We start from the raw sequence: 27348 nt of genomic DNA on the forward strand, positions 1-27348 counted from the left end.
ATTGAACACCTAGAGAAAATGACATAATCAGATTGGCATTTTGAAAGGTTGTAGTAGTAGATTGGATTTGAGAAGAGCCAAGAGTGGATGCAATAACCATTTAGGAAGTTGTTATAGTAAGATAGCCCGAATTAGGTATGGTGGTAGTGTGGATGGAATAAGGAGGGGATTGTGGAGATGTAGTAAAGTGGGTCAATTTGAGAAAGTTTTGGGAGGACAAATCTACAAGACATGATGATCGATTGAGTTTTGAGTGAAGGAAAGGGAATTGTCAAAAAATAATTCTTAGGTTTCCGAATTGCTGAATTGGATATATTAGGTTGGATACGTTCACTATTTTTTATATAGGACACACAAAAGGTAGATTAGTTTAAATGATTAGATTATGTTGAGTTAAAAGTGCTTTTGAGATATTCAAGTGGAGATGTCAAATATGTAGTTTTATAGTACCTTTGAACTTTCTATGTAAGAAATAAATTGGCTGTCCATTCTTCTGTCTGTAATGACGTAGCTGATCGGTACTTTTCCAGGGCTTTATCACAGTTGTTATCTCTTGAATTACTGTTGTTGTTTTAAAGATTTTATTTATTTATTTGACAGAGAAATCACAGGAAGGCAGAGAGGAGGCAGGCAGAGAGAAAGTGGGGGGAAGCAGGCTCCCCGCTGAGTAGAGAGCCTGATGTGGGGCTCAGTCCCAGGACCCTGAGATCATGACTTGAGCTGAAGGCAGAGGCTTAACCCACTGAGCCACCCAGGTGCCCCTTGAATTACTGTTAATAAAAAAGAATGTAAATAGAGTTTGTCTTTCAGTTATTTGAGCCATCAAGGTGCCCCTAAGAACAATCTGTTTTGAATATTTAAGTAAATATTTCCTTCCTTTTGTTAATGAAGGAATTATTCTTGGCTTATCTAAACTACAGTTATCCGAGTTACTATAGGTGTACGATGGGAATAGTTATACCAGAAGCAAAATGTTTTTTATTTCTTCATCATATTCATTTGATGCTGCACTCTTAAATCACCATAACATTATTTTATGAATTTGGACATATTGGATATTTTGACTATTATCTTTATATTTTCTCGGAAAACAGAAGATACAATAACCAAGAAGTCTTTAAATAATTTAAAAACTATTCTAAGAGTATTACATTTTGTTTGTTGAGCTTTGATCAATAGTTTCCCTTTTTCAGAAAATGTTGCCATTCTTGAAGGTATTGTGGTACTGAACTAACAAGACTAAATAAGCTTTTGATGCAGATTTTATATCTCCTAGGTATTATACTATTGATATTTGTGTTACTGATATTTTCAAAAAGATTTTATGTAAAAAATGATTTTATTTTTAAGTAATCTCTATACCCAGCATGGGACTTGAACTTACAACCCTGACATTAAGAGTTGCATGCTCCACCAACTGAGCCAGCCAGCCAGGTGCCCCTGTATTACTGATATTTTTTAAGTTCTCTGGAAAAAATAGTTTTAAAAGTAATTCATTTATAAATGTAGAACATTTGGAAGTTAAAAGCCATCACTGCTTTTACCACCTAGAGATATTACTGTTTTGGTGTATTTCCTTTACTACTGCTTCTGTGTATTTTTAATGTATAGACATTGTATAGCATAATAGTGAAGAATGGAGATTCTAGGGGCACCTGGGTGGCTCAGTCAGTTAAGCCTTTGGCTTAGATTAGATTATGATCCCAGGGTCCTGAGATCAAGTCCCAAATCAGGCTTCTTGCTGAGTGGGGAGTCTGCTTCTCCCTCTGCTCTTCCATCTGCTTGTGTTCTCTCATAAATAAAATCCTTAAAAAAAAAAAAAAAGATTCTCTAGATTCTCAGGATTCTCTAGGAACTTCTAGAATTAAATCCTGTGGGTTCAAATTTTTGTTCCACTGCTTATTAGCCATGTGATTTTTTAAAAAGATTTGAGTGTCAGTAACTAAGAGAGGGAGAAAGAAGCGGAGGGAGAGGGAGCCACCCACATGCCCCTTAGCTATGTGATTTTAGCAGATCACTTAATTTCTCTGACACTTGAGTTTTAAAATCTGTAATATGGGGATATAAAAATAAATATTACTATTTGTTGTGTGCCAGGTACTTTATTTACTTAATGAAAAATCTGAATCCTCTTAACATATCTACTTAAGAGCTACTTAATAGTGCCTGTAAGGGAATAAATTAAGGGAGTGCCTGGGTGGCTTAGTCGGTTGAGCATCTGACTCTTGATCTCCACTCAGGCTGTGATCTCGGGTCCTGAGATGGAGCCTTGCCGGGGGGCTCTCTGCTCAGCACAGAGTCTACTTGTTCCTCTCCCTCTGATCTTCCCTACACTTGTGTTCTCCCTCTAAAATAAATAAAATATCTAAAAAAATAAAAGAATAAATTAGGGGCGCCCGAGTGGTACAGTCAGTTGGGCAACCATCTCTTGTTTTTGGCTCAGGTCCTCATTTCAGTGTTGTGAGATTAAGCCTGGTTTTGGGGTCCTCACTCACTGAGTTAGGAATCTTCTTGAACCTCTCCTGCCCCTCCCACTCGTGCTCTCTCTCTCAAATAAATCTTAAAAAAAGAGAGAATAAATTAGGTAATGGATATAATGTACATAATATAGTGCTTAGGATATAATAAATGTTATTTATACATATTTTTAAAAATGCATTGTACAGTTTATTAAAGCTTTTATTGAGGCCCCATTCCCATGCCATTAATATTCTTTAAAACCAAAAATTTAAAAATGACTTAAAAAAAATTTGTCAGATAGTTTCATTTACTCATGTCTGTAGTGATAGACCTTGAGATTGTTTCTGGCTGTTTTGCTTTTATAAATAATTCTGTTGTGAACATTTTTGTTTTGATTATTTTTTTAGTTTCTAGAGGTAGAGTTGAGTCAAAGGGCTGGAGGGCTTTTATATTGATGCCTGGTCCTGCATTGCTTTCTGGAAATGTGAGTTAGCATACATTCTTATTTCTCATACATTTTTCAAAAATATTTTATTTATTTGTCAGAGCACAAGCAGGGGGAGCAGTAGATTACTATGTTTTAAATTATAATTGGAAGTGATACTTTCTCATTCTTTCAGTGAGCTTTTAGTTATCAAACTATTGGACTTATAGGTTATTTCTGGTATTCCCCCTTCCCCAACTTTAAATTTTTGAAATTTTATTATTTTTGTCCTTTAAACATTTTTTTTTTTTTAAAGATTTTATTTATTTATTTGTCAGAGAGAAAGCGAGCGAGATCAAGCACAGGCAGACAGAGTGGAAGGCAGAGTCAGAGGGAGAAGCAGGCTCCCTGCGGAGCAAGGAGCCCGATGTGGGACTCGATCCCAGGACGCTGGGATCATGACCTGAGCCGAAGGCAGTTGCTTAACCAACTGAGCCACCCAGGCGTCCCGTGTCCTTTAAACATTTTAATGGCCAGGAAATGGTATAGAATAACTGCCAAATCACATAAATTAACTTTTTTGTTAATGTTTGTGATCCCAGAAAGAACACTTTTATTGGTCAATTTAAACTGCATGGGAGTTTACATAAGTTACTGTCTGGACTCGTGTCTGAGTGTGGTTGGTAGGCCCATCTTTCTGTGGTTCAGAAAAAAGGGCAGCTTCCCTATTTGGCATGTTTAGGATCTTCTATCTCAGGGAGTGGCCTCTGGTCTTAGTCTTGAGTGATAGAGATACTCTAGTAAAGGTCAGTCTGTTTCCCTTGGTGACCTCTGGCAGCTCTTTCAGGTCATGTTGCACTAAGTCCAGTTTGTCCAACACACTCCTCAGATTTTTCCTGCTGTTTGCAACAATAAAGAAATAATCTCAGGGGTGCCTGGGTGGCTCAGTGGGTTAGGCCGCTGCCTTCGGCTCAGGTCATGATCTCGGGGTCCTGGGATCAAATCCCGCATCGGGCTCTCTGCTCAGTGGGGAGCCTGCTTCCCTCTCTCTCTCTCTCTGTCTGCTTGCCTCTCTATCTACTTGTGATCTCTCTCTGTCGAATAAATAAATAAAATCTTAAAAAAAAAAAAAAACTCAGGCTGGAATAATTAATACAGGTCTGTTTATTCCTTAAAAGCTCCACACAGGAAACCTCATCTGCCCAAAGAAGTCCAGAGCACACTTGTTGACAAACTTGCTTTTTTTTAAAAAAACACTACCACAGATCTTTCTCTTTTCAGCAGCAAAGTATGAAGTTGTTTTTTTTTTTTAAGATTTTAAAGTAATCGCTACACCAAACATGAGGCTCAAACTTAAACTCTGAGATCAGTAGTCATATATATGTTCCACCAACTGAGCCCCACTGTGAGCCCCTGGAGCATGAACTCCTTGCTGGGTTTTTCACACTTAGCCTCATAATGATGGGCTGCAACTTTAAGCACAGAACTTTTACCTCCTGCACTTTTGGATCCTCCCAAGTGGGCAGCTTTGTCATGCTGGTGGTAGCCTTGACCTGTAGAGGCACCCTGGCATTGTTGCCCTTTATTTCCTATCTTTTTATTTTGAGAAATACAAAATTATTTGGAAATTGCTGGACTTGTATAATGAATTCCCATTGTACTCCTTAAGAAGATTCACCAGTTAACACATATAACATATATGTATGTTATACATATATGTATATGTAACATTGCTGTATTACATAGACATTCACTCGATATCCCCTGAAGTGTTTGAATTAGTTGCAGACATGACTGTAAATACTGAAGCATGTATTGCCTGAGAGCAAGGACATTATCTCACTAGACACAGTAAAAGTATGACAGGAAATATAACAATATGATACTCTTATCAAATATACGGTATATATTCAGATTATTCCAGTTTGTCACAATAATGTCTTTTTAAAGATTTATTTATTTATTAGATAGAGAGTGAGTGTGTGCAAGCTTGAGTACAGGGGGTGGGGAAGGGGCAGAGGGAGAGAGAATCCCAAGCAGACTCCCTGCTGAGCGTGGAACAGGACACAGGGCTGATCTCATGGACCCTGAGAGCATGACCTGATCCGAAATCAAATGTCAGATGCTCAGTCTGTGACTGAGCCACCCAGGGGCCCCAATCATGTCTTTTTTTTTTTTTTTTAAGATTTTATTTATTTATTTGACAGACAGAGATCACAAGTAGACAGAGAGAGAGAGAGAGAGGAGGAAGCAGGCTCCCCGCTGAGCAGAGAGCCCGATGTGGGGCTCGATCCCAGGACCCTGGGATCATGACCCGAGCCGAAGGCAGAGGCTTTAACCCACTGAGCCACCCAGGCACCCCTCCAATCATGTCTTTTAAAGATGGATTTTTCCCCCCAGTTCAGGACCATATATGGGAATTAATTGTCATTTTAAGGTAGGAAATGTTGGGGTTTGGAGCTAATGGCCAAGAAAGAATTCTTGAGATGTATTTGGTGCAAAAAGGTATTTTTGTTTGTTTGGTTGGTTTTTAAGATTTTATTTGAGAGAGCATGAGCAGGAGGAGGGGCCAAGGTAGAAGGAGAAACAGATTCCCCATTGAGCAGGGACCCCAAAGTGTGCCTCAGTCCTAGGACCCCCAAGATCATGACCTGAGCCAAAGGCAGACGCTTAACTGATTGAGCCACCCAGCTTCCCCTAAAAGGTGTTTTATTAAAAGCACAGGACCGGGATGCCTGGGTGGCTCGGTGGGTTGGGCCGCTGCCTTCGACTCAGGTCATGATCCTAGGTCCTGGGATCGAGTTCCGCGTCGGGCTCCTTGCTTGGCGGGGAGCCTGCTTCTCTCTCTGCCTCTGCCTGCCACTCTGCCTGCTTGTGAGCTCGCCCTCTCTCTGACAAATAAATAAATAAAATCTTAAAAAAAAAAAAATCTGAAAACTTTTTTAAAATAAATAAATAAATAAAGCAAGCAAGCACAGGACCTGTGGGCAGAAAGAGCTGTGCTGGGGTCATGAGGACTGGTGGATTATATACTTTCAGGTTGGGAGGGGGTTAGAAGTAGCATAAGTCTCTAAGGAATTTTGGAAGCAGGGTTTCTGGGACCTTGAGATGGCTCGATATTGTTAGGAAAAGACTTTATTACTGTCTAATAAAACCCTAGTCATGAGACCCTTCAGATATATATCGGTGGGCATAGGCTTGGGGAATGATTGCTGACATATATGTTGGATGGGTTATAGAGATAAAGGAAGTTTCGAAAGGAATTTTTTTTTTTAAAGATTTTATTTATTTATTTGACAGAGGGAAATCACAAGTAGGCAGAGAGGCAGGCAGAGAGAGAGGAAGGGAAGCAGGCCCCCTGCTGAGCAGAGAGCCCGATGTGGGACTCGATCCCAGGACCCTGGAATCATGACCTGAGCCGAAGGCAGCGGCTTAACCCACTGAGCCACCCAGGCGTCCCTCGAAAGGAATTTTTATATGTTAAGACTTACAGGATCTTGGGGGTTGGGTTAAGATTGCCTTTTGCCCTTAGGAAAGTATTAACATTGAGGCAGCTGAGCTTCTAGAGGAATGTCACTCTGCCTTGTGTCAGGGACTTGTCAGTGGTCTGTAAGTAATAACGAAATTTAATCTTTCTTTTGCCTTTGCTTCCCACATCAGTATGTCTTTAGTCTTCTTTAATCTCTAGACCATCGCTGGTCTTTTTTGTCTTCATGATATTTTGAAGAATTCAGATTAGTTGTTTTGTAACTAATTTCCATTTTGACAGAAAATCATTTTTATTAGATTTTCAAATTTCTTAGTGTGGAATTCTAGATATTTAAATAGTTTGATAGTCTTTTTTCTTCATCCCAAATCTTTGACCCAGTAATAGTTTTAGAAGAATGTTTTTCAGTGTATTCAAGGAATTTTGAAAAATTTAAATGAAAATCTTTCTCCTTTGCAAAGTTGTTAACACTTGTAGATTTTGAGTTAAAAACAAAAAATTCCTGCTTCATCCCTACTTTGCATTTAAGTTTCTAGCACTTTGAAGAATCATGCAATTGTTTTTTATTTGCATTGTAAAAATTCATGTAAACTGCAGTAGAATAAACTAGAAAGTACTGATAAGGAAAATGAAGAAAATGAGTCTATAAATCCTAGCACTCACATATAACAGCTATTAACAGTTCATTGTCTTCCTTTCCAAACCTGAGGGAATGAGAGTGTATGTGTGAGAGAGACCTTACAAGAATTTCTTGGGACACCTGGGTGGCTCAGCTGGTTAAGGTTAAGCATCTGCCTTGGGCTCAGGTCCTGATCCAGGTTGCGCTCCCTGCTCATCAAGGGTATCTACTTCTTTCTCTCCGTCTGCCCCCTACCCCCTGGGAGCCCTGGCGCTCTCTCTCTCACGTGCGCGCGCTCTCTCTCTCTCTCACACATAAATAAATAAATAGATAGATAGATAGATAGATAAATAAATAAATAAACCACTCTGTCTTTTAAAAAAATTAAAATAACAAAAATAAAAGAATTTCATATAGGGTGCCTGGCTGGCTTAGTTGGTAGAGCATTCAGTCTTGATCTTGTGGTTGTAAGTTCAGCCCCATGTTGTATATGGAGATTATTTAAAATCTTAAAAAAAAAAAAAAGAATTTTATATTGTAGCACTGTGCTGTAGCTTGCTTTTCCCTCCTTTAATAATGGTTACATTATTAAGCAATGACAGAATGGAAAAGTAGAAGTGCCATATAATCTATTAAAGGGAAACAACTAGAAAGAGAGGCTCATCTTATCATTCTGCATTTAGATTCTTACCAAGTACTGCAAATAATTCTTAATGGCATATGAATTACTTTTCTAGTTCACAGAATCTTTGTGGGAATGGGAAATATTAGAGAGGTAAGAGCTTGTGGAAAGCTGCAAATTATGAAAATATTAAACCATTTGGAACTAAGTTTCATGTAAATGCTATGGCCAGAAAATGAAATTTTCTTATTCAATTTTTAACATTTGTTTTTAAGTAGAAAAAACATTCACCATTCCAAAAAAAAAAAAAAAAAAACAAGATAGACAGTGTAAAGTCTCCCATAGTTTTTATGTGTATAAGAAAATTTGTACATGTCACAAAATACTTTTGAAATGACCTGATTATTTTAGTCTGACTCCCTCTTACAGTACTAACATTTATATAGTCATACCTTAGAGAAACTGTGGGCTTGGTTTTGGATCACCACAGTGAAGTGAGTATTGCAGTAAAACGAGTCAAATGAAATTTTTGGCTTCCCTGTGTATATACAAGTTATGTTTACACTATATTATAGTCTGTTAAGTATGTAATAATATTATGTCTAAAAATGTATATACCTTAATTTAAAAATACCTATTACTAAAAAATGCTGACCATTATTTGAGCTTTCAATATTATTGGGTGGAGGGGTCTTGCCTCAGTGTTGATAGCTGCTAATTGATCAAGGTGGTGGTCTCTGAAGGTTGGGCGGGGGGGCTTTGACATTTTTCCTAAAATAAGACAACGGTGAAGTTTGCCACATTGATGGATTCTTCCTTTCACAAATGATTTCTCTGTTAAATGCAATGCTGTTTGATAGCATTGTACCTGGAGTAGAAATTTTCCAAAATTAGAGTCAGTTTTGTCAAACCTTTGCTGCTAGTTTATCAGCTGTATCTGTGGAATATTTTAAATCCTTTGTTAGCATTTCAGCAGTCCTCTCAGCATCAATACTAGTAGATACCATCTCAGGAAACAACTTTCTTTTTTCAGCCATAAGAAAGCAAATCCTTGGGTACTGGGGTGGTTCAATGGGTTAAGCCTCTGCCTTCAGCTCAGGTCATGATCTCAGGGTCCTGGGATCGAGTCCTGCATCGGGCTCTCTTCTCAGCAGGTAGCTTCCTCTCCCCATCTCTCTCTGCCTACTTGTGATCTCTCTCTCTCTGTCAAATAAATAAATAAAATCTTTTTAAAAAAAAAAAAAGGCAAATCCTTGGGGTGCTTGGATGGCTCAGGTCCGTCAGAATCCTGCATTGGGCTTCTTGCTCCAAGGGAAGCGTGCTTTTCCCTCTGCCTGCTGCTCCCTCTCCTTGTGCTCTCTCTTACTATCTCTCTGTTTTTTAAAAAAAAAAAAAAAGATAGGGGCACCTGGGTGGCTTGGTTGGCTGCCTTCTGCTTAGGTCATGGACTCAGGGTTTGGGATCAAGCCATGCATTGGGCTCTCTGCTCAGCAGGGAGTCTGCTTCTGCCTCTCTCTCTCTTCCCCACATCCCGGTCCGCCCGTGCTTATGGGTGCTTTCTCTCTAATAAATAAATAAAATTTAAGAAATAAATAAAATCTTAAAAAAAAAAGAAATTAACTCCTCATCTGTTAAAGTTTTAAGGTGATTATAACAACTTAATTAGCACTTCAGGCTCCACTTCTAATTTTAATTCTTTTGCTGTTTTCATCACATCTGCCATTACTTCCTCCACTGAAGTCTTGAACCCCCCCGCCAAATCGTTTATGAGGATTGGAATCTACTTCTTCCAAACCTTGTTCATGTTGATATTATTTCTTTTCATGAATCACACATGCATCTACAAAGATGAATTAATTCTTTCTTTCTTTCTTTCTTTCTTTCTTTCTTTCCAGAAACTTCTCAATTTGCTTAGTTCCATCAGACTAATCACTATCTATGCCAGTTACAGCCTTACGAACTTTTTTATTTTTTTTTAAAGATATATTTATTTTAGAGAGAGCAAGTGTATGAGTGGGGAAGGGGGAGAGGGAGAGAATCTTCAAGCAGACTCTCCGCTGAGTGCAGAGCCTAATGCAGGGCTTGATCCCACGAGAGCGTGAGATCATGACCTGAGCAAACCCAAGTTGAGTGCTTAACACAGAGCCACACAGGCATGCCCATGCAAATTGTATTTTCAAATCTTAAGACTCATAAGTTGAAATTATTCTTTAGTCCATGGGCTGTAGAATGAATGTTGTATTAGCAGATATGAAAACAACATTAATCTCATAGTGTATCTCCATGTACTTGGGTGACCACATGCCTTGTCAATGAGCAGTAATATTTTGAAAGGATTTTTTTTTCTTTTTCTGAGCAGTAGGTCTCAACAATGGCCTAAAAATGCTCAGTAAACCATATTGTAAGCAGATGTGCTGTCATGCAGGCTTTGTTCCATTTATAGACCACAGGCAGAGTAGATGTAGAATACTTCTCAAAGGCATTAGGCTTTTCAGAACAGTCAGTAAGCTTTGGCTTCAGCCAGTAGTCACCAGCTACATAAGCCTCTAGCGAGAGTGAGCTTGTCTTTTGAAGCTTTGAAGCCAGGCATTGACTTCTCCTCTTTAGCTATGAAAGTCCTAGAAGGCTCTTCTTCTGATATAAGGCTGTTTAATAACATTGAAAATTTATTGTTTTTAAGTATAGCCACCTTCATTAGTTATTTTCAGTAGGTCTTCTGAGTAACTTGCTATAGCTTCTACATCCCAGCATTTGCTGCTTCACCTTCTACTCTTACTGGTGTGGAGACTGCTTCTTTCCTTATATATGAATCAGCTTCTGCCAGCTTCAAACTTTTCTTCTGCAGCCTCCCCAACTCTCTCAGACTTCATACAATTGAAAAGAGTTAGGGCGTTGCTCTGGATTCGGCTTTGCGGGAATGTTTTGGCCGGTTTGATCTTCTGTCCAAACCACTAAAACTTTCTCCATATCCTGTTAGTATCCAGAATATATAAAGAATTTACACAATTCAACACAAAAAACCTCCTAAATAATCTAATTTTTAAAAAAATGGGCAGAGGAACTTTTTTCCAAGACATAGAGATGGCCAGTAGACATTACTTATCATCAATAGGCATTACTTACCATCAAGGAAATGCAAATCAAAACCACAATGAGATATTACCTCACACTTATCAGAACGGCTAGCATCCAAAAGACAAGAAATTGGTGCACCTGGCTGGCTCAGTCGGTGGAACATGTGACTCAGTCTTGGGGTTGTGAGTTCGAGCCCCACATTGAGTTTAGAGATTACTTAAAAATATTAAAAAAAAAAAAAGATAAGAAATAACAGGTGTTGGTGAGGATGTGGGGAAAAAAGGAACCCTTGTACACTGTTGATGGGAATGTAAAACTAGTGCAACCACTGTGGAAATTCCTTAAAAAATTAAAACTAGAAATACCATATGATCCAGTAATTCCACTACTGAGTATTTAGCCAAAAAAATTGAAAACACTAATTTAAAAAGATACATGCATCCCTGTGCTTACTGCAGCATTATTTACAGTAAGCAGGATATGGAAGCACTCCCAAGTATCCATCAAGAGATGAATGGATAAAGATGTGGCATACATATACAATGGTATATTACTCAGCTGTAGAAAAGAATGAGATCTTGTTATTTGCAACATCATAGATGGACCTAGAGGGTATAATGCTATATGAAATAAGTCAGAGAAAGACAAATAACATGATTTCACTTGTATGTGAAGTACAGAAATAAATGAATAAACAAGCTGACAAAAAGCAGGAACAAATCCATAAATACAGAGAATAAATTGGCAGTTGCCAGAGGGGAGTTTGTGGTGGAATGGGCAAAATGGGTAAACCAGAGAGTGGGTCATATAGGCTTCCAGTTATGGAATGAATAAGTCATAGGGACAGAGGATATAACATAGGGAATATAGTCAATGGTATTATAATAGTTTTCTGTGGTGACAGATAGTAGTAGGTAGCTACACTTGTGAGCATAGAATAATGTATAGACTTGTTGAATCAATATGTTGTGCCCCTGAAACTAATACGTGTGTCAACTATACTGGGGGGGAAAAAAAGGGAACAAGAACAGTATATCAAAAAACCAACAACCCCAAAATACCTTTTTTCTTATCAGCAATAAAGTGGTTTCCCTTTCTTACTGTTCATGTGTTCACTGGAGTAACACTTTTAATTTCCTTCAAGAACTTTTCCTTTGCATTCATAACTTGGCTTTTTGTCCCAAGAGTTCGCGCTCTTAGCCTTTCTTTGCTCTTGACAAACCTTCCTCATTTATCTTAATCATTTCTAGCTTTTGATTTAAAATGAGATATGTGCAGCGTTTTTTCACTTGAACACTTGGAGACCATTGTAGTGTTATTAACATCACGCACAGGTGATCTATGGGAGGATATCTCAGAAATAGGGGTACTTGGGAGATTTACTATTTTTCTTGTGAATCCTTTCTACCTTTCAAAAGTTTTGTTCCCCAAATACATGTATCTTTTTAAAAAATTTTAAGGAGAGATAAGGTAATATTCTTTTTAAGAAAGTCCTTAACTGTACAGTCTTATCAGTTATCATTTTATCTATGTATTCTTGTTCCAATTAGACTGTGTAAAGGGACAATTTTTCTTTCTCTAAAGGGATTAAATGTTTGACTAAGTTGGCTGTTTTCTAAGCCTGAGCCCTCTGATTAACAGATGTAGGGAAAAGGGCTTAATGGTATTGAAGCAGTTGCTTAAGACCAACAATGTCCTTTTTGTGAAAATCTGAAGGTTCTTAAAAGATGGAATAGTATGACCTCATCACTGTTCATCCAAGGAGCATTTCTCAAGTAATACTGAATGTGCTCTGATTACCAGTACCCTTCCCCCATCATCTTGCTGTTGCTTTGACTGATGTTATTGTCAGTTATTTGACTTTGTTTTACAAATGTGCAACAGTTACTTGATTCTGAAAATCATAATTTGATCTGAGTTTTTAAAATAAATTATATTGGATTTTTTATTCTAGTTTCTTTGGGCTTTCTTAGATAAATGTTTTGGGATAAAACAAAATGGTACAAAACCATAAAAATTGTTTATGTCTTATATTGAACCCTAAATAACCTAGTGAATGATAAGCTTCTTTGGTCTGTTTTTTTGTGGAACCAGAAACAAAGATGATCTCATTTGCTCTTTATAGGATTGTTACTTTCATTTTACAGATCTCTTTTAGTAAGAAGGATATAAGTTACTGTAATTATATTTTTACCCTACTAAGAGATTTGATATTTTAAAAATGTAACTAATAACCTGTTTGTTTTTTTTTAAAGAAGATTGCATGTATAGTCTCATAATATCTTTAAGAACTTACATAAATATATCTTTTAAACCTGACTAGCAGTTTATCTAGCTGTATTAGTCCTGTATGTTGGGTATTCATGTACCTAGTACTCATTTTTAGACTACTGGAGAAATTATGGAGTTTTATGATTAGGGTTGCTGTGAAAGCTCCTCTGTGCCGTTCCTTTTCCTGTATTCATGGCAGATTTTTTAAATGGCCAAGACTCAAATTGAAGTGTTTTAGTCAGTTTTAACATTGATGACTCTGTGTAGCAATATTCTATGGGGGCAGGGCAGCCAAGATGGTGCTAAGTTTTAAAATAAAGTACTTTAGGGGCACCTGGGTGGCTCAGTGGGTTAAGCCTCTGCCTTCTGCTCCGCTCGTGATCTCCGCTCGTCCTGGGATCAAGCCCTGCATCCGGCTCTCTGCTTGGCAGGGAGCCTGCTTCCCCCTCTCTCTCTGCCAGCCTCTCTGTCTACCTTTGATCTCTGTCTGTCGAATAAATAAATAAAATTAAAAAAAATAAAATAAAGTACTTAACTTTTGGGAATTTGAAGATGTACAGTAAAGCAGTTATGCAATGGATACTATAAACTCTAGCCTAACAGTGTAATGGAATGTTTGAGGAGTTTCTAACGTTGTTGGAGTTCTCTTACTTGTATTCATTCGATTTTTCTTTTTTTTTTTTTCTGTCTTCTCACAGCTTAAAGAATGTGTGCAAATGATGGATATTTTTTCTTTATCTCTTTTTCTGGTTGTGGAAGTTGAACATGTGATTATCTTTGGAATTTTGGAACATAAGGAGAGTATAGACTTTGAATGTTGTCCATAATACAGGCCGTAACTACCTAAATATAATCTATACCACTTTGTTGTATTGTGTTCTTTGTGAAAACTACAGTATGTATAATTTTTGTTTTCATTCTTTTTATTATAAGATCAGACAGAAATTTGGCAAACATATAGCTTAATGAATTATAAATAAAATTACATTGTAATCACTAAGGCAAGAAATGGAACTTTGCTAGCCATTCTAGATGTTCTTATGTCTCAGCCTAATCACAGCCCCTTCTTTTTCCTAAAGTAACTACTATCCTGACATTTTTACAGTAAAAACTTTTTTTTTTTAAGATTTTATTTATTCATTTGACAGACAGCGATCATAAGCAGGCAGAGAGGCAGTCAGAGAAAGGAGGAAGCAGAGAGCCTGACGCGGGGCTCGATCCCAGGCCCAAGATCATGACCCAAGCCGAAGGCAAAGGCCTTAACCCACTGAGCCACCCAGGTGCCCCAGGAGTTTCTTTATAGTTTCTTTATAGTTTCATCATCTAAGTGCGCATTTGTGTACCACATTACTGAGTTTCAAGAGTTCTTTATGGATTTCAGATACAAATGCTTTTTCAGATACAGGATTTGAAAAATTTTTAGCAGCCTTTGGCTTGACTTTCATTCTTTAAAAGTGTCATTTGCAAGAGTAAAGGTTTTTAATTTTGGTGAAGTCCATATCAATTTTGCCCTTTTTATGGATTAGACTTTTGGTGTTGTATCTAGGAACTCCTTGACTAAGGTTGCAATGATTTTTCTCCTGTGTCGTTTTCTAAATGTTGTGTGTTATGTGTTAATTTTTTGCATTGAGATAAATGGACCATTTTGAGTTAATTTTTCTTTAAGGTATGAGGGAAAGTTCATTTTTATGCATATGGATGTCTAATTACTGTGGTGCCATTTTCAAAAGAGATCTTTTCTCTATTATACCTTTGTCAAAAATCAATTGACCATATTCGTGAGGGTCTGTTTCTGAACTTCTGTTTTGCTTCATTGGACTGTGTGTCTATCCTTTCATCATTACTACATCTTGATTATTGTAGCTTTGTGTTAGGTTTTGAAATCTGTTAGTGTGAGTCCCTCAACTCTATACTGCTTTTTAAAAATTGTTTTGACTAATTTGGTTCTTTGCCTTTTCATGTACATTTTAGAATCCCTTTGTTGATATCTACAGGAAAAAATATTCTGTTGAATTTTGCCTGACGTATTGAATCTGTGAATCAATGAATTTTTGGACAAATTTGGGTAGGAGTGGCCTTATAACAGTATTGAATCATTTAGTCTATTAACATAGTACATCTCTCCATTTAATTTTTTTCCCTTTCTCTTTTCTATTTTTTAGTAAGCTCTATGCCTGGGATGGGGCTTTGACTCATGACCCTGAGATCAAGAGTTCCATGCTCTGAGCCAGCCAGGCACGGCATTTATTGTTCTTACTATATAAATTCTATCCAAATATTTTTAGACATATCTAAGTATTTTTCTTCTTTCCCTGTTTGTTTGTTTGTTTGTTTTTAGATTTTATTTATTTATTTGACAGAGATCAGAAGTAGGAGAGAGGCAGAGAGAGAGAGGGAAGCAGGCTTCTTGATGAGCAGAGAGTGCTATGTGGGGCCCAATCCCAGGATCCAGGGATCATGACCTGAGCTAAAGACAGAGGCTTTAACCCACTGAGCCACCCAGGCACCCCTTCTTTTACTGTTTTTCTATTCCTTGGGATTTTTCATGCACACAGTAAGGTGTGCAACTAGAGAGGTTTTTTTTTTCTTTCTTGCTCTTTCTATTATGTATCTTTTCTTTGTCTTTTCTTTATGGCATGGACTGAACTTCTAGTGTGATGTTGAAGAGGAATGATTAGAATACACATCCTTACTTAGTTTCTAATAATTAGGGGAAATCTTTTAGCCTTTAATCGTTATGATGTTAGCTGTAGGTTTTTTGTAGATACCCTTAGTGAGATTAATGATGTTCCCCCCCTTTTTATTTTTTTAAAGATTTTACTTATTTATTTGTGAGAGAGAGAGAGAAAGAGGGAGAACACACACAGCAGGGGGAGCTGCAGGCAGAGAGAAGAAGGCTCCCTGCTAACCAAGGAGCCCAATCAGAGACTTGATCCCAGGACCCCAGGATCATGACCTGAGCTGAAGGTAGACGCTTAACCAACGGAGCCACCAAGGCATCCCAGTGATGTTCCCTTCTAATACTAGGGTTTTTTTGTTTGTTTGTTTTTAACATTTTTATTATAAATGGATATTGGATTTGTCAAAGTCCTTTTCTGCTTCTGTTGATATGATCATGTGTTTCTCTTTTCTTCAGTGTGTTCAGAATGGTGAATTAAATTCAGGAACCCAGAGCTATTCTTTCTTTCTTTCAGTGTTCTAAGAGTATGTAGTAATATTTCCCCTTTGAATGCTGTTTTTTCTCATTTGTGTCTATTCTTGTTTTCCTTGGTTAGTTTGGCAGAGATCTTTCAGTTTTGTTGAGGTTTTTTTATTACCCAAAGGAACCATCTCTTGGTTTTACTGATTTTTCTATATTGGCTTTTTGTTTTCTAATTTCCTTGATTTCTAGTCTGTTTCTTTAATATTTCTTTTTTTATATTTATTTTTGGGGTTTTTAAAAAAAGATTTATTCACTTATTTATTTTAGAGCAGTGGGGAGAGGCAGAGGGCTAGAGAATCTCAAGTAGACTCTGAACTGAGCATGGAGAGCCCCACATGGGGCTTGCTCTTACCACCCTGAGAACACTATCTGAGCCAAAACCAAGAGCCTGTTGCTTAACCAACTGCACCACTCAGGTGCCCCTTTGTTTGGTTTCATTTACTTTTCTCTTACTTTTTTTTTTTTTTTTTTAATGTAAGCTACATGCCCAGTGTGGAGCCAGTACAGGGCTTGAACTCACAACCCTGAGATCAAGGTCTGAACTGAGATCAAGAGAATTGGACACTTAACTAACTGACTGAGCCATCCGGATGCCCCTCTCTAGATTCTTAAGATAGAGGCGTAGATTATTTGAAATCTTTTTCCCCCCAATATAGATTTAATGCCTTAAATTTCTGTGTATGCACTGTATTAGTTGTATCCAGCAAATTTTATGTTGTATTTTTACTTTGGTTCAATTTGTATTTTTTTAAAGATTTTATTTATTTATTTGACAGAGATCACAAGTAAGCAGGGAGGCAGGCAGAGAGAGAGAGGAGGAAGCAGGCTCCCCGCTGTGCAGAGAGCCGGATGCAGGGCTTGATCCCCGGACCCTGGGATCATGACCTGAGTTGAAGGCAGAGGCTTTAACCCACTGAGCCACTCAGGTGCCCCTATATTCTTTTTTTAATTCTATTTTTAAGTAATCTCTACAATGAATGTGGGGCCTGAACTCATAATCCTAAAACCAAGAGTTGTATGCTCTTTAGACTGAGCCAGCCAGGTGCCCCAATTTGTATTCTTTCCTAATTTCCCTTTAACTTTTTTTTATTGACTCATGGATTATGTAGAAATATTTATTTTAAGTTCCAAATTTTGTGGGTTTTTAACAAAGTTGTATTTTGGGGGATGCCTGGTTGGTTCAGTGGGTTAACCTTCTACCTTCAACTCAGGTCATGATCCAGGAGCTCTTTGTCTTAGGCTCCTTGCTTAGCAGGGACCTTGCTTCTCCCTCTGCCTGAAGCTCCCCCTGCTTGTTAGAGTTCTCTCTCTGACAAATAAATAAATAATAACTTTTAAAAAAAGAAGTCATATCTTTGTTACTAATCTTAAATGTAATTGCACTATGGTCAGATAATGTATTTTGTATGAATAAAAATTTTTTTATGCTTGTTGAGATTTGTTTAATGGCCCAGAATATAATCTGTCTTGGTATGAATATCAATTCCTGAATTGATGGGTGCTCTTGAGAAGAATGTAGAATCAGGTAGAGTATTCTAGAAATGTCATGAGGTAAACTTGGTTGATAATGTTGTTCTGTATATTTTCAGACTACTGTTTCTTTTTCAATTTCTGAGAGAGGATTGTTGGAGTTTCCTAGTATTATTATAAACTTGTTTTATTTCTCTTTTCTGTTGTACCAATTTTGCTTCATGACTTTGAAGCTCTTTTGTCGGGTGAGGACAGATTTGGGATTTGATGAATGGAATAACATCATTATATAATGTTTTTCTTTATCCCTTGTGATTTTCTTAGTTCTGAGGTCTATTTTGTCTGATACTAATGTAGCTACCCTAGCTCTCTTTTGTTTAACATTATGCATTAATTTTAAGGTAGGTCTGCTGGCAACAGATTCTCTTAGTTTTGTATCATATAAGAATTCCCCCCCACCTTCATTCCTGTAGAAGACTTCTGCTAGATAAAGAATTATGTTCTGCATTGGTAATTCTTTCCTTTTATAATCTTAAAGATATTATTCCACTTTCTGTGGACTCTGTTTTTTACACAAAATCTCTTGTCATTCAAATTTAGTTTATCTTTTTCTAACATTGTGAGTAGGTGTGTCTAACCTGATATTCTTTGAATTTGTCCTGTTTGGGGTTTGTTGAAATTCTCAGATCTCTAAATTTATGTCTTTTGTTGAATCTGAAGTTTTCAGACATTACAAAAAAATTTTTTTCCTTACCAATTTATTTTTCCTCTCCTTAGTAATACCAGTGGTTTGAAACGTAGACAATTTGATGCTGTCCAACAAGTCACTATGGCTCTAGTGAGTGCTTTCAATCTTTTTTTCTCTCTGTTTTTTAGTTTCATTAGTTTCTGTCTTAATGTTTTCTGACTCTTTTTTCTGTCATCTCTGTTGAGCAGTTGAGCCCATGTAATGAGGTTTTTTGCTTTATGTTTTTTAAATATTTTTTTAAGTAAGTAATATGCCCATCATGGGGTTTGAACTCACTACCCCAAGATCAGGAGTTAACATGCTGTACAGACTGTGCCAGCCAGGTGCCCCTCATTTATGATACTGTTTTTTTCATTTCTAAATTATTCATATGATTTAAAATTTTTTTTTTAATTTCTCTAAGAACTTACATCTTTTCAGTTGTTTCCAGAGTGTTAACCATTATCTCATTTGTTATGGTTATAATAATTGCTTTAAAGTATATGTATGGGAATGCCTGGGTGGCTCAGTTGTTAAGCACCTGCCTTCAGTTCAGGTCATGATCCTAGATCAAGCCCCTCATCTGACTCCCTGCTCAGTAGGAAGCGTGCTTCTCCCTCTCCCACACCCTCTGCTTTTGTTCCCTCTCTTGCTGTGTCTCTCTGTGTCAAATAAATAAAATCTTTAAAAAAAAAGGGGCGCCTGGGTGGCTCAGTGGGTTAAGCCTCTGCGTTTGGCTCAGGTCATGATCTCAGGATGCGGGGATCAAGCCCCACATCAGGCTCTCTGCTCAGCAGGGAGCCTGCTTCCTGTGATCTCTCTGTCAAATTAAAAAAAAAAAAAAACTTAAAAAAAAATCAAGTCTTTGTGTGAGAATTCCAACATGAGTCATCTCATAGGCATCTGTAGGTCCTCTCTCTTCCCTTGATAATTTGTCACATTAACCAGTTTTGTGTGTGTGTGTGTGTGCGCGCGCGCATCTGCACATGTGCATGCGTGTTTTGTTTGTTTTTGCATGTAGAGTAATTTTTGGATTTTATCTTGGACATTGTGAATATTATGTTGTCATTTTTGAGCCTTATTAATATGCTGTAGAGAACATTGATTTGTTTTCTTTGTTTTAGTAGACACCACCTGGTTTAAATGGGAAGTTCCATCTAACTTTCTGTGAGTGGTGGTTCCAGTATCAAGTTCTATTTCCAAAACTTTTGCTGCTCTCTTTGGATTTGTCTTGTACTGTGCCTCTCAGTAAAAGGATGAGACTTGGCAGTGGTTTATACTATAGTTCAGTTGTCTTTAGTGTAGCCTTTGCTGCACTTCTTTTAGTCTACTTTACACAAGTGCAAATCAGTATTTGTTTTGGTTTATACCAAAGTAAAAGAATTAGGGATCTCTTTTCCAGCTCTCTCTTCTCCATGATTTTCCTCCATTTACTCTTTAATTCCCAGTGGACTTTCCCCTGGTTCTTCTGATCAGAAAGATAGATTTTTCTCTAAGCATTTCGACCTGTGCAGTATATAGTTCCCCATCCCTGGGGCATCACCTTAAGTGAATGGGGAAAGAAGAGAGGAGCTTATAAAAAATTATGGGAATTCCCCTGATAATTTTTGGACCAACAGGGGCACTGTTTTCCGATTTTTCTCGCCAAAGAGAGGTTTTCTCACAGTTTTTTTTTTTTTTTTTTTTTTTTTTTTCTGTTGCTGGCACAGTGCAGTTCTGTGGCTAAGGAGAGAAAAGAGAAAATAATTGCTTTTCTCCCTACAATCTCTAGATCACAGGATCTCCTCTTCCTGGTCTTTTGGATAGAAGGAGGGAATTTTGGGGCACCTGGGTGGCTCAGTGGGTGAAGCCTCTGCCTTCAGCTCAGGTCATGATCTCAGGGTCCTGGGATCAAGCCTTGAATTGGGTTCTCTGCTCAGCAGGGAGCCTGCTTCCCCCACCCCCATCGCCTGATGCTCTGCCTACTTGTGATCTCTCTCCCTCTCTCTCTGTGTCAAATGAATAACAAAAAAATAAAAATAAAAGTGTACATAGTACTACATTTAAAAGGAGGGGGGTTGGAATTTCTCCATGGGTTTCCTTGCTGTAATTCAGGCCACTCTTAGGTCAAAGCTGCTAGGAGTTAAAGGAGGAAGATAGAATCCCAAACTCATGGCAGTGCCTATCAAGCTTTAACTCTTCTCCCCAGCTATTTATTTATTTTAAAAATATTTATTTATTTATTTATTTATTTATTTATTTATTTGACAGACAGAGATCACAAGTAGGCAGAGAGGCAGGCAGAGAGAGAGGAGGAAGCAGGCTCCATGCTGAGCAGAGAGCCCGATGTGGGACTCTATCCCAGGACCCTGAGATCATGACCTGAGCGGAAGGCAGATGCTTTAACCCACTGAGCCACCCAGGCGCCCCTCCCCAGTAATTTATATTACCTGTTTATGGAGTGCTGACATACATCCTTTGGCCATTTATTTATATGTTGGTGAATTAGCTACTTCCTGAGTGATTTGAATGATAACTATATATTTAAGAAATGTTAATTCTTAATTGTGTTTGCTCTGGAAGTTTCCATTTTTGTGTGACTCAACTTTTTTTTGACATAGAAAATTGTAAAATGCATAAATCTTTTGTGAATTTAAAAAAGTGCAGATAACCTTTTGGTTGTTCTCCCTAGTCAGAATAAGTATTCTAGTTCTAAAAATGTTCTATCTTAATTTTTCTCAAATTTAAAGTACAATGTAAGTAAATTTCTTAAAATTACTAAAACAGTAGCTATAAAAATTCAGAGAATACATATGTGTAGACTAACAAGTAATGCTTTTCATGGCTATACTTTATCACAGAAAATATTAACAATTTAATACATATCCTTCTATACCTTGTTCATAAATTTGCACTATATTGAGTGCACATACAAGAGAGCATATATATGGTACTTAGATTTAAAAAAGAAACTTATTTGGCACAGAGAGAGAGGGAACAAGCAGGGAGAACCCCAGGCAGAGGCAGGGGGAGGAGAGGGAGAAGCAGGCTCCTCCCTGAGCAAGGAGCCAGACATGGGGTCTATCCCAGGATCCTGGGATCATGACCTCATGCCTAAGCCACCCAGGCACCACTGGTACTTAGATTTTATATATGTGTATATGGTACTTAGATTTAAGCCATTTAATTTTTTTTAAAGATTTTTATTTATTTATTTGACAGAGGTCGCAAGTAGGCAGAGAGGCAGGCAGAGAGAGAGAGAGAGAGATAGAGAGAGAGAGGAGGAAGCAGGTTCCCTGCTGAGCAGAGAGCCCGATATGGGCTCCATCCCAGGACCCTGGGATCATGACCCGAGCCAAAGGCAGACGCTTTAACCCACTGAGCCACCCAGGTGCCCCTAAGCCATTTAATTTTTTAAAGTTAATTTCATTGACGTATACTTTCTGTATAGTGAAATGTATCCATTTTATGTGTTCAGTTGTAGTTTTATGACCCAGTTACATAATATCAAGTTACACTTGATACAAGTGTATATACATCTATAATTTACTACCTCAAGATATAGAACTTTCTATTATTTCTAGAGGCTCCTTTGGGCCCCTTTGTTCCCCATACCTGCACCAAGTATCCATGGATCTATTACTTTAGACTAGTTTTGCCTGTTTGAGCATTTATCGGGCGAATCATAAAGTGTGTACTCTTGTTTCTGGCTTCTTTTGCTGAGTCAGCATAATGCTTTTGATACTCATTACTCATTTGTGCTCCTGTGTGAATCAGTAGTTTATTCATTTTCATTGCACTGAATAGTATTTCGTTGTGTGAGTATAACACAATTCTATTACACATTTATTTGTTGATAGACATTTGTATTATTTGTAGTTTTGGACTACTAAGAATAAAGCTACTTTGTGCGAGTTTTTGTGTGCCTGTATTTTCTTTTCTTCAAATAAATGACAGCTAGTTTAGGAATTGCTCCTTCAAATAGTAAATGTTCATTTTTCTTTTCTTTTCTTTTCTTTTTTTTTTTTTTTTAAGATTTTATTTATTTATTTGACAGAGAGAAATTACAAGCAGGTAGAGAGGCAGGCAGAGAGAGAGAGAGGAGGAAGCAGGCTCCCTGCTGAGCAGAGAGCCCGATGTGGGACTCGATCCCAGGACCCTGAGATCATGACCTGAGCATGATCATGGCAGCGGCTTAACCCACTGAGCCACCCAGGCGCCCCAAATGTTTATTTTTCTTGATAAGCATCTGCTAAACAGTTCTCCAAAATGGTTGTACCATTTTACAGTCCACGTAAGGATTTCCAGTTCCTGACCTTATGCATTTATCATTTCTTATGTTTTCTATAAGTGTCTTTGGTATTGATTCCTTAAAGTGGTATTATTGTGGGAAATGATAAGTGCATATATGTATTTGCTAGACTTTTCTCCATGGGGTTTGTACTGTTTTTTCATTACTGCTATTAATGGATGAGTGTATGTATATTTCCCTTCACTCTACCATCAGCATGTGGTGAGTTTTTGCCTTTCTGGTAGGTATAAAATTAAATCTTAGTATAGTTTTAATTTGTATTTCTTTTACTTGGTGTGGTTAGATTTAAGCAATTAAATTTTTTTTAAAGCTTTTATTTATTTATTTGAGAGAGAGAGAGAGAGAGTGAGCACAAGCGGGGGTGGGGGGAGTTGGGAGGCAGAGGGAGAAGCAGACTCCTCATTGAGCAGGGAGCCTGACATGGGGCTAGATCCCAGGAACCTGAGATCGTGACCCTCAGCTGAAGGCAGATGCCTAACCAACTAAGCCACCAGGCACCCCTAAGCAATTTAATCTTTTGAAGTCATTAACTTAATTGAAGTGCAGTTTTTTTTTCTGTGAACTATGCATATCTCCTGTATTTATTCTTGGCTATTTTCAGGAACTTTTCAGCTATTAAGGGTATCTGATTGTCTTTTTTTTTTTTTAACTTTTTACATATTAGGGATATTAACCCTTTGTAAACATAAGTTTTGAACTTTTCCCCCAAGTTTATCTTCTGTCTTTTTGTTTGGAGTATCCTTTTCCATGGCCCCTCATTCCAAGTTATCTTTTTTGTATTGTTAAATATATATCAGTCTTTGTTGTTGTTTTGGATTTGGATCATAGAAAAGTTTCCTCAGTCCTTGATTATGGAGGAACTTATTTGTTTCTAGTACTTACGTATAGTTTTATTCAAGTAATTTCTGTGCCTAGCGTGGGGCTCAAGCTTATGACCCCAAGATCGAGTCATGTTCTTCTTACTGAGCCAAACAGCTGCCTCAGTTTCATTCTTTATGTTTGTATTTCTGACCCATATGTAATTCAGGTGTTCAGTTTAAGGAACAGGTCTCAAATTCATTTTTTCCTCATTTATTTGGGATGTTTCTTAAGCCACTTAGCATGGATTATAATTTTTATATATGTTTTTTGAATGGGTTCTCAATTCTTCTCAACATTTATTTCTTCTCCTTTAGTTGTATGCTAAATTCCAAGATAGACATACATGGGTTTGTTTCTGGACTGTCTTTTAGATTATGGATTTGCTTGTCCTATTTTTAGTATTCTAAATGATGCTATAGTTACTTTTTGGTATTTGATAAGGTTAATGTTCAGTTCCCTCATTATTTCTTACTTCTCAGATTTTTCTGGAGGATGCTATCCCGTTCTATGAAATAGGTTATTTTCAGCGTACAGATTAGGGAAATGAGGATACCCATGCTCACAGTTTGTAAATAGTGTTGCCAGGATTCATGTCCAGGCTGTGTCATTCCAGCCCAAGTTCTGAAGCCTGTCAATTATGACAGATAGTTTTAAAATTGAGTAATCAGGTATAAAGGAACTGATAACACCAGGGAATTTAGTGGTTATTTGTGGTATCTACTTATGACATAGATTTGACAAAGGCCATATTTTTTAATGTGAATCAGTTTTATGGGGCAACAGTTATCTGTATGAAATTCATTACTTTGTCCCATTGTAGTTTTCTTTGGAATGCCTGTTAGAGTTGATTAACACTGGCAAATGGTATCTGAAAGGAAAAGAAATAACTGACTGAATTAAATCTTTTGTGTATTTTCTTACATTTGAATAACATTAATAGATGGAAATCTTCCTGGTGTTAGAGACAGTATTGGCACAACTTAAGTTGTGCATGTTTTTGATAGCTTATGTGTTATCTCTTCCGATGGGTGCACTGCATCTGGATTAGATAACTCTTTAAGTACAGATACAGAAAGGCTTCTAAGACATAAGATTTGTTTAATTTTTAAAAGTATAAATATAGTATATATTTACATACTATGGATATTAAGAATCTGGGTTTTCTTAAAGTACCACAAGTGATTGTGATGATGAACCAGGTTGAAGAATTAGTAGACCACATTTCCTTTTCAGTGAAAAATCAATGCCTGAGATAATTTTGTATATGCTATCAGAAAATGATCTTGTATTAATTATTCTTAGCAGCTTTTGCTTTTCCTGACTTTTTTTCCTTCTTTTTCTACAATAGTTCATGCCAACGTGGCTTCATTCATACAGATGAACCAAGGATTGGGATAGCAGTATAAAATTAGAATCAGAGAACTGATTGCCCAGCAGGATGCCATCAACTAACCGAGCGGGCAGCCTGAAGGACCCTGAAATTGCAGAGCTCTTCTTCAAAGAAGATCCAGAGAAGCTCTTCACAGATCTCAGAGAAATTGGCCATGGAAGCTTTGGAGCAGTGTATTTTGTAAGTGTTAAAGGTTTATACCAGTGACCAGTATTTACTTAGTATCTAGTCCCAGCAGGGTGAAAAAAAAATAATATAAAGAAACATAGTCCATTTTATAATTACTTGCATAGATAAATGTGTATAATATGAAAGTAGGTAGTTGTATTTATTGAGCTTCTCAGATTGTTGGAAAAAATGGGGGAATTTTATTTTGCTTTAACTTACATGTGGTTTAGCATTTTAGCACAGTGGTTTGAGGTGTCTAATGACTTACATTACTATAGAATTAAGTGTTGCAGAACACCGACTTCTGTAAAGTCTCATACACAGTTTTAGTGCTTGTGGAAATCTAGGATTATCTTTTGACAGAAGGTTATGTACCAAAGTCTTTTTTTCTTGTGTATGTATATGCATGTGTTGTGCTAAAAGAATCATCAAATTTGCCATTTTAAGCATTTTTAACTGTACAGTTTGTGATGTTAATTACACTCACAAAAATGTTGTACAACCATTAACATTATTTCTAAAACCTTTTCATCACCCCAATAGAAGCTCTGTATTTATTAGCAACAACTCCTCCTTCTCCCTCTACCTAACCTCTGATCTACTTTTTTCTATGAATTTGGCTATTCTAGATATATCATATGAATAAAATGAAATCATATAATATTTGTACTTTTGTGTATAGCTTATATCACTTAGTATAATGTATAGCATAATACTTTATAGGTCAGCCATGTTGTAGCATGTATCAGTGCTTCATTCCTTTATATAGCTGAATAATATCCCATTTTATGAATATACTATGGTTTGCTTATCCATTCATTTGTTGATGGACACTAGATCATGTCCACCTTTTGGCTATTGTGAATAAATGCTATAATGAACACTGGTGTACAAATGCTCGTTTGAGTCACTGTTTTCAAATTTGGGTGCATATTTAGGAGTGAAAATACTAGATCACACGGTAATTTTATGTTTAACTTTTTGATAAACTGCCAGACTGCACCATTATATGTTTCCATTCCCACTAGCAGTTTCCATTCCCACTAGCAGTTTACCAGAGTTCTAGTTACTCCATGTCCTTGCAAATGCCTCTTATTTTTGTTACTTTGATTATAGCTATCCTACTCGGTGTGAAATAGTATCTTGATGTTTTGATTTGTATTTCCCTATTGGCTAATAATGTTGAGCAGCTTTTCATGTGCTTATTGGCCATTTGTATATCTTCTTTGGAGAAATGCCTATTCGGATCCTTTGCCCATTTTAAAATTCAGGTTGTTTGTCTCCATGTTGAGTTGTAAAGGCTCATTATGTATTCTGAATATTAAATCCTTATCAGATGCACAATTTGCAAGTATTTTCTCCCATTCTATAGTTCGTCTTTTCACTTTTTTGATAATGTCCTTTGATGTACTGAAGTATTAAATTTGGATTAAGTCCAATTGGTCTATTTTTTTGTCATTGTTACTTATGCTTTTGGTGTCATGTCTAAGAATCCAGTGTGAAATCCAAGGTCATGAAGATTTATCCCTATGTTTTCTCCTAAGAGTTTTATGGTCTTAGCTCTTGACTCATTTTGAGTTAATTTTTGTATATGTTGTGAGGTAAAGGTCCAACTTCATTCTTTTGTATGTGGAAATCCAGTTGTTCCAGTGCCTTTTATTATAAAGACTTTTCTTTCCCCGTTGAATTGTCTTGACGTATTTGTGCAATCAATTGGTCATATTGTATAGGTTTACTTCTGAAAACTGTTATTTTCCATTTGTCTGCATATCCATCTTTATGCTAGTATCATACTGTTTTGATTACTGTAGCTTTGTAGTAAGTTTGAGATCAGGGATAACTTTATTCTTTTTAAAGATAGTTTTTGCTATTTGGGGCCCTTTGCAATTCCATATGAATTTGAGGATTGGCTTTTGTATAAAATTATACGAATTGTATAAATCTGTAGACGATGCTTGGTAGTATTGGCATCTTACCAATATTAAGCCTCACTATGAATGCAAATGTCCTTCTAAACATTTATTTAGGTCTTCTTTAATTCTGTTCAGCAATGTTTTATAGTTTTCAGTGTTCAAGTGTTATAATTCATTGCTTAAATATAGTCATCAGTCTGTTTTTCTTTTAGATACTACTGTAAATGTAATGACTTTCTTAATTCCCTCTTTAGATTATTCATTGCTGGTATATAGAAACAGCTGATTTATGTGCATTGGTTTTTTTTTTTTTTTAATCCTACAATTTTGCTAATTTTCTTAGCTCTAGTATCTTTCATGTGGATACT

General features: G+C 36.9%; 1 protein-coding gene across 3 annotated transcripts in view; it reads left to right on the forward strand.

Moving 5' to 3' along the window:
• The window catches only part of TAOK1 (TAO kinase 1), a 173962-nt gene that overhangs the window by 37793 nt on the left and 108821 nt on the right, over positions 1-27348 (forward strand). For 2 of the 3 annotated variants that reach the window (XM_045069951.1, XM_004746938.3), the window contains exon 2: positions 24858-25079. In XM_045069951.1, coding sequence (XP_044925886.1) covers positions 24948-25079 — 132 coding nt within the window. In that variant the 5' untranslated portion in view covers positions 24858-24947. Of the gene's footprint in view, positions 1-18407; positions 18469-24857; positions 25080-27348 lie in introns of all 3 variants that reach the window. The other variant, XM_045069950.1, reaches the window with a different exon arrangement.

Source organism: Mustela putorius, unplaced genomic scaffold (assembly GCF_011764305.1).
Source record: "Mustela putorius furo isolate JIRA1106 unplaced genomic scaffold, ASM1176430v1.1 tig00003962_pilon_pilon_pilon, whole genome shotgun sequence".
Classification (NCBI taxonomy): Eukaryota; Metazoa; Chordata; class Mammalia; order Carnivora; family Mustelidae; genus Mustela; species Mustela putorius.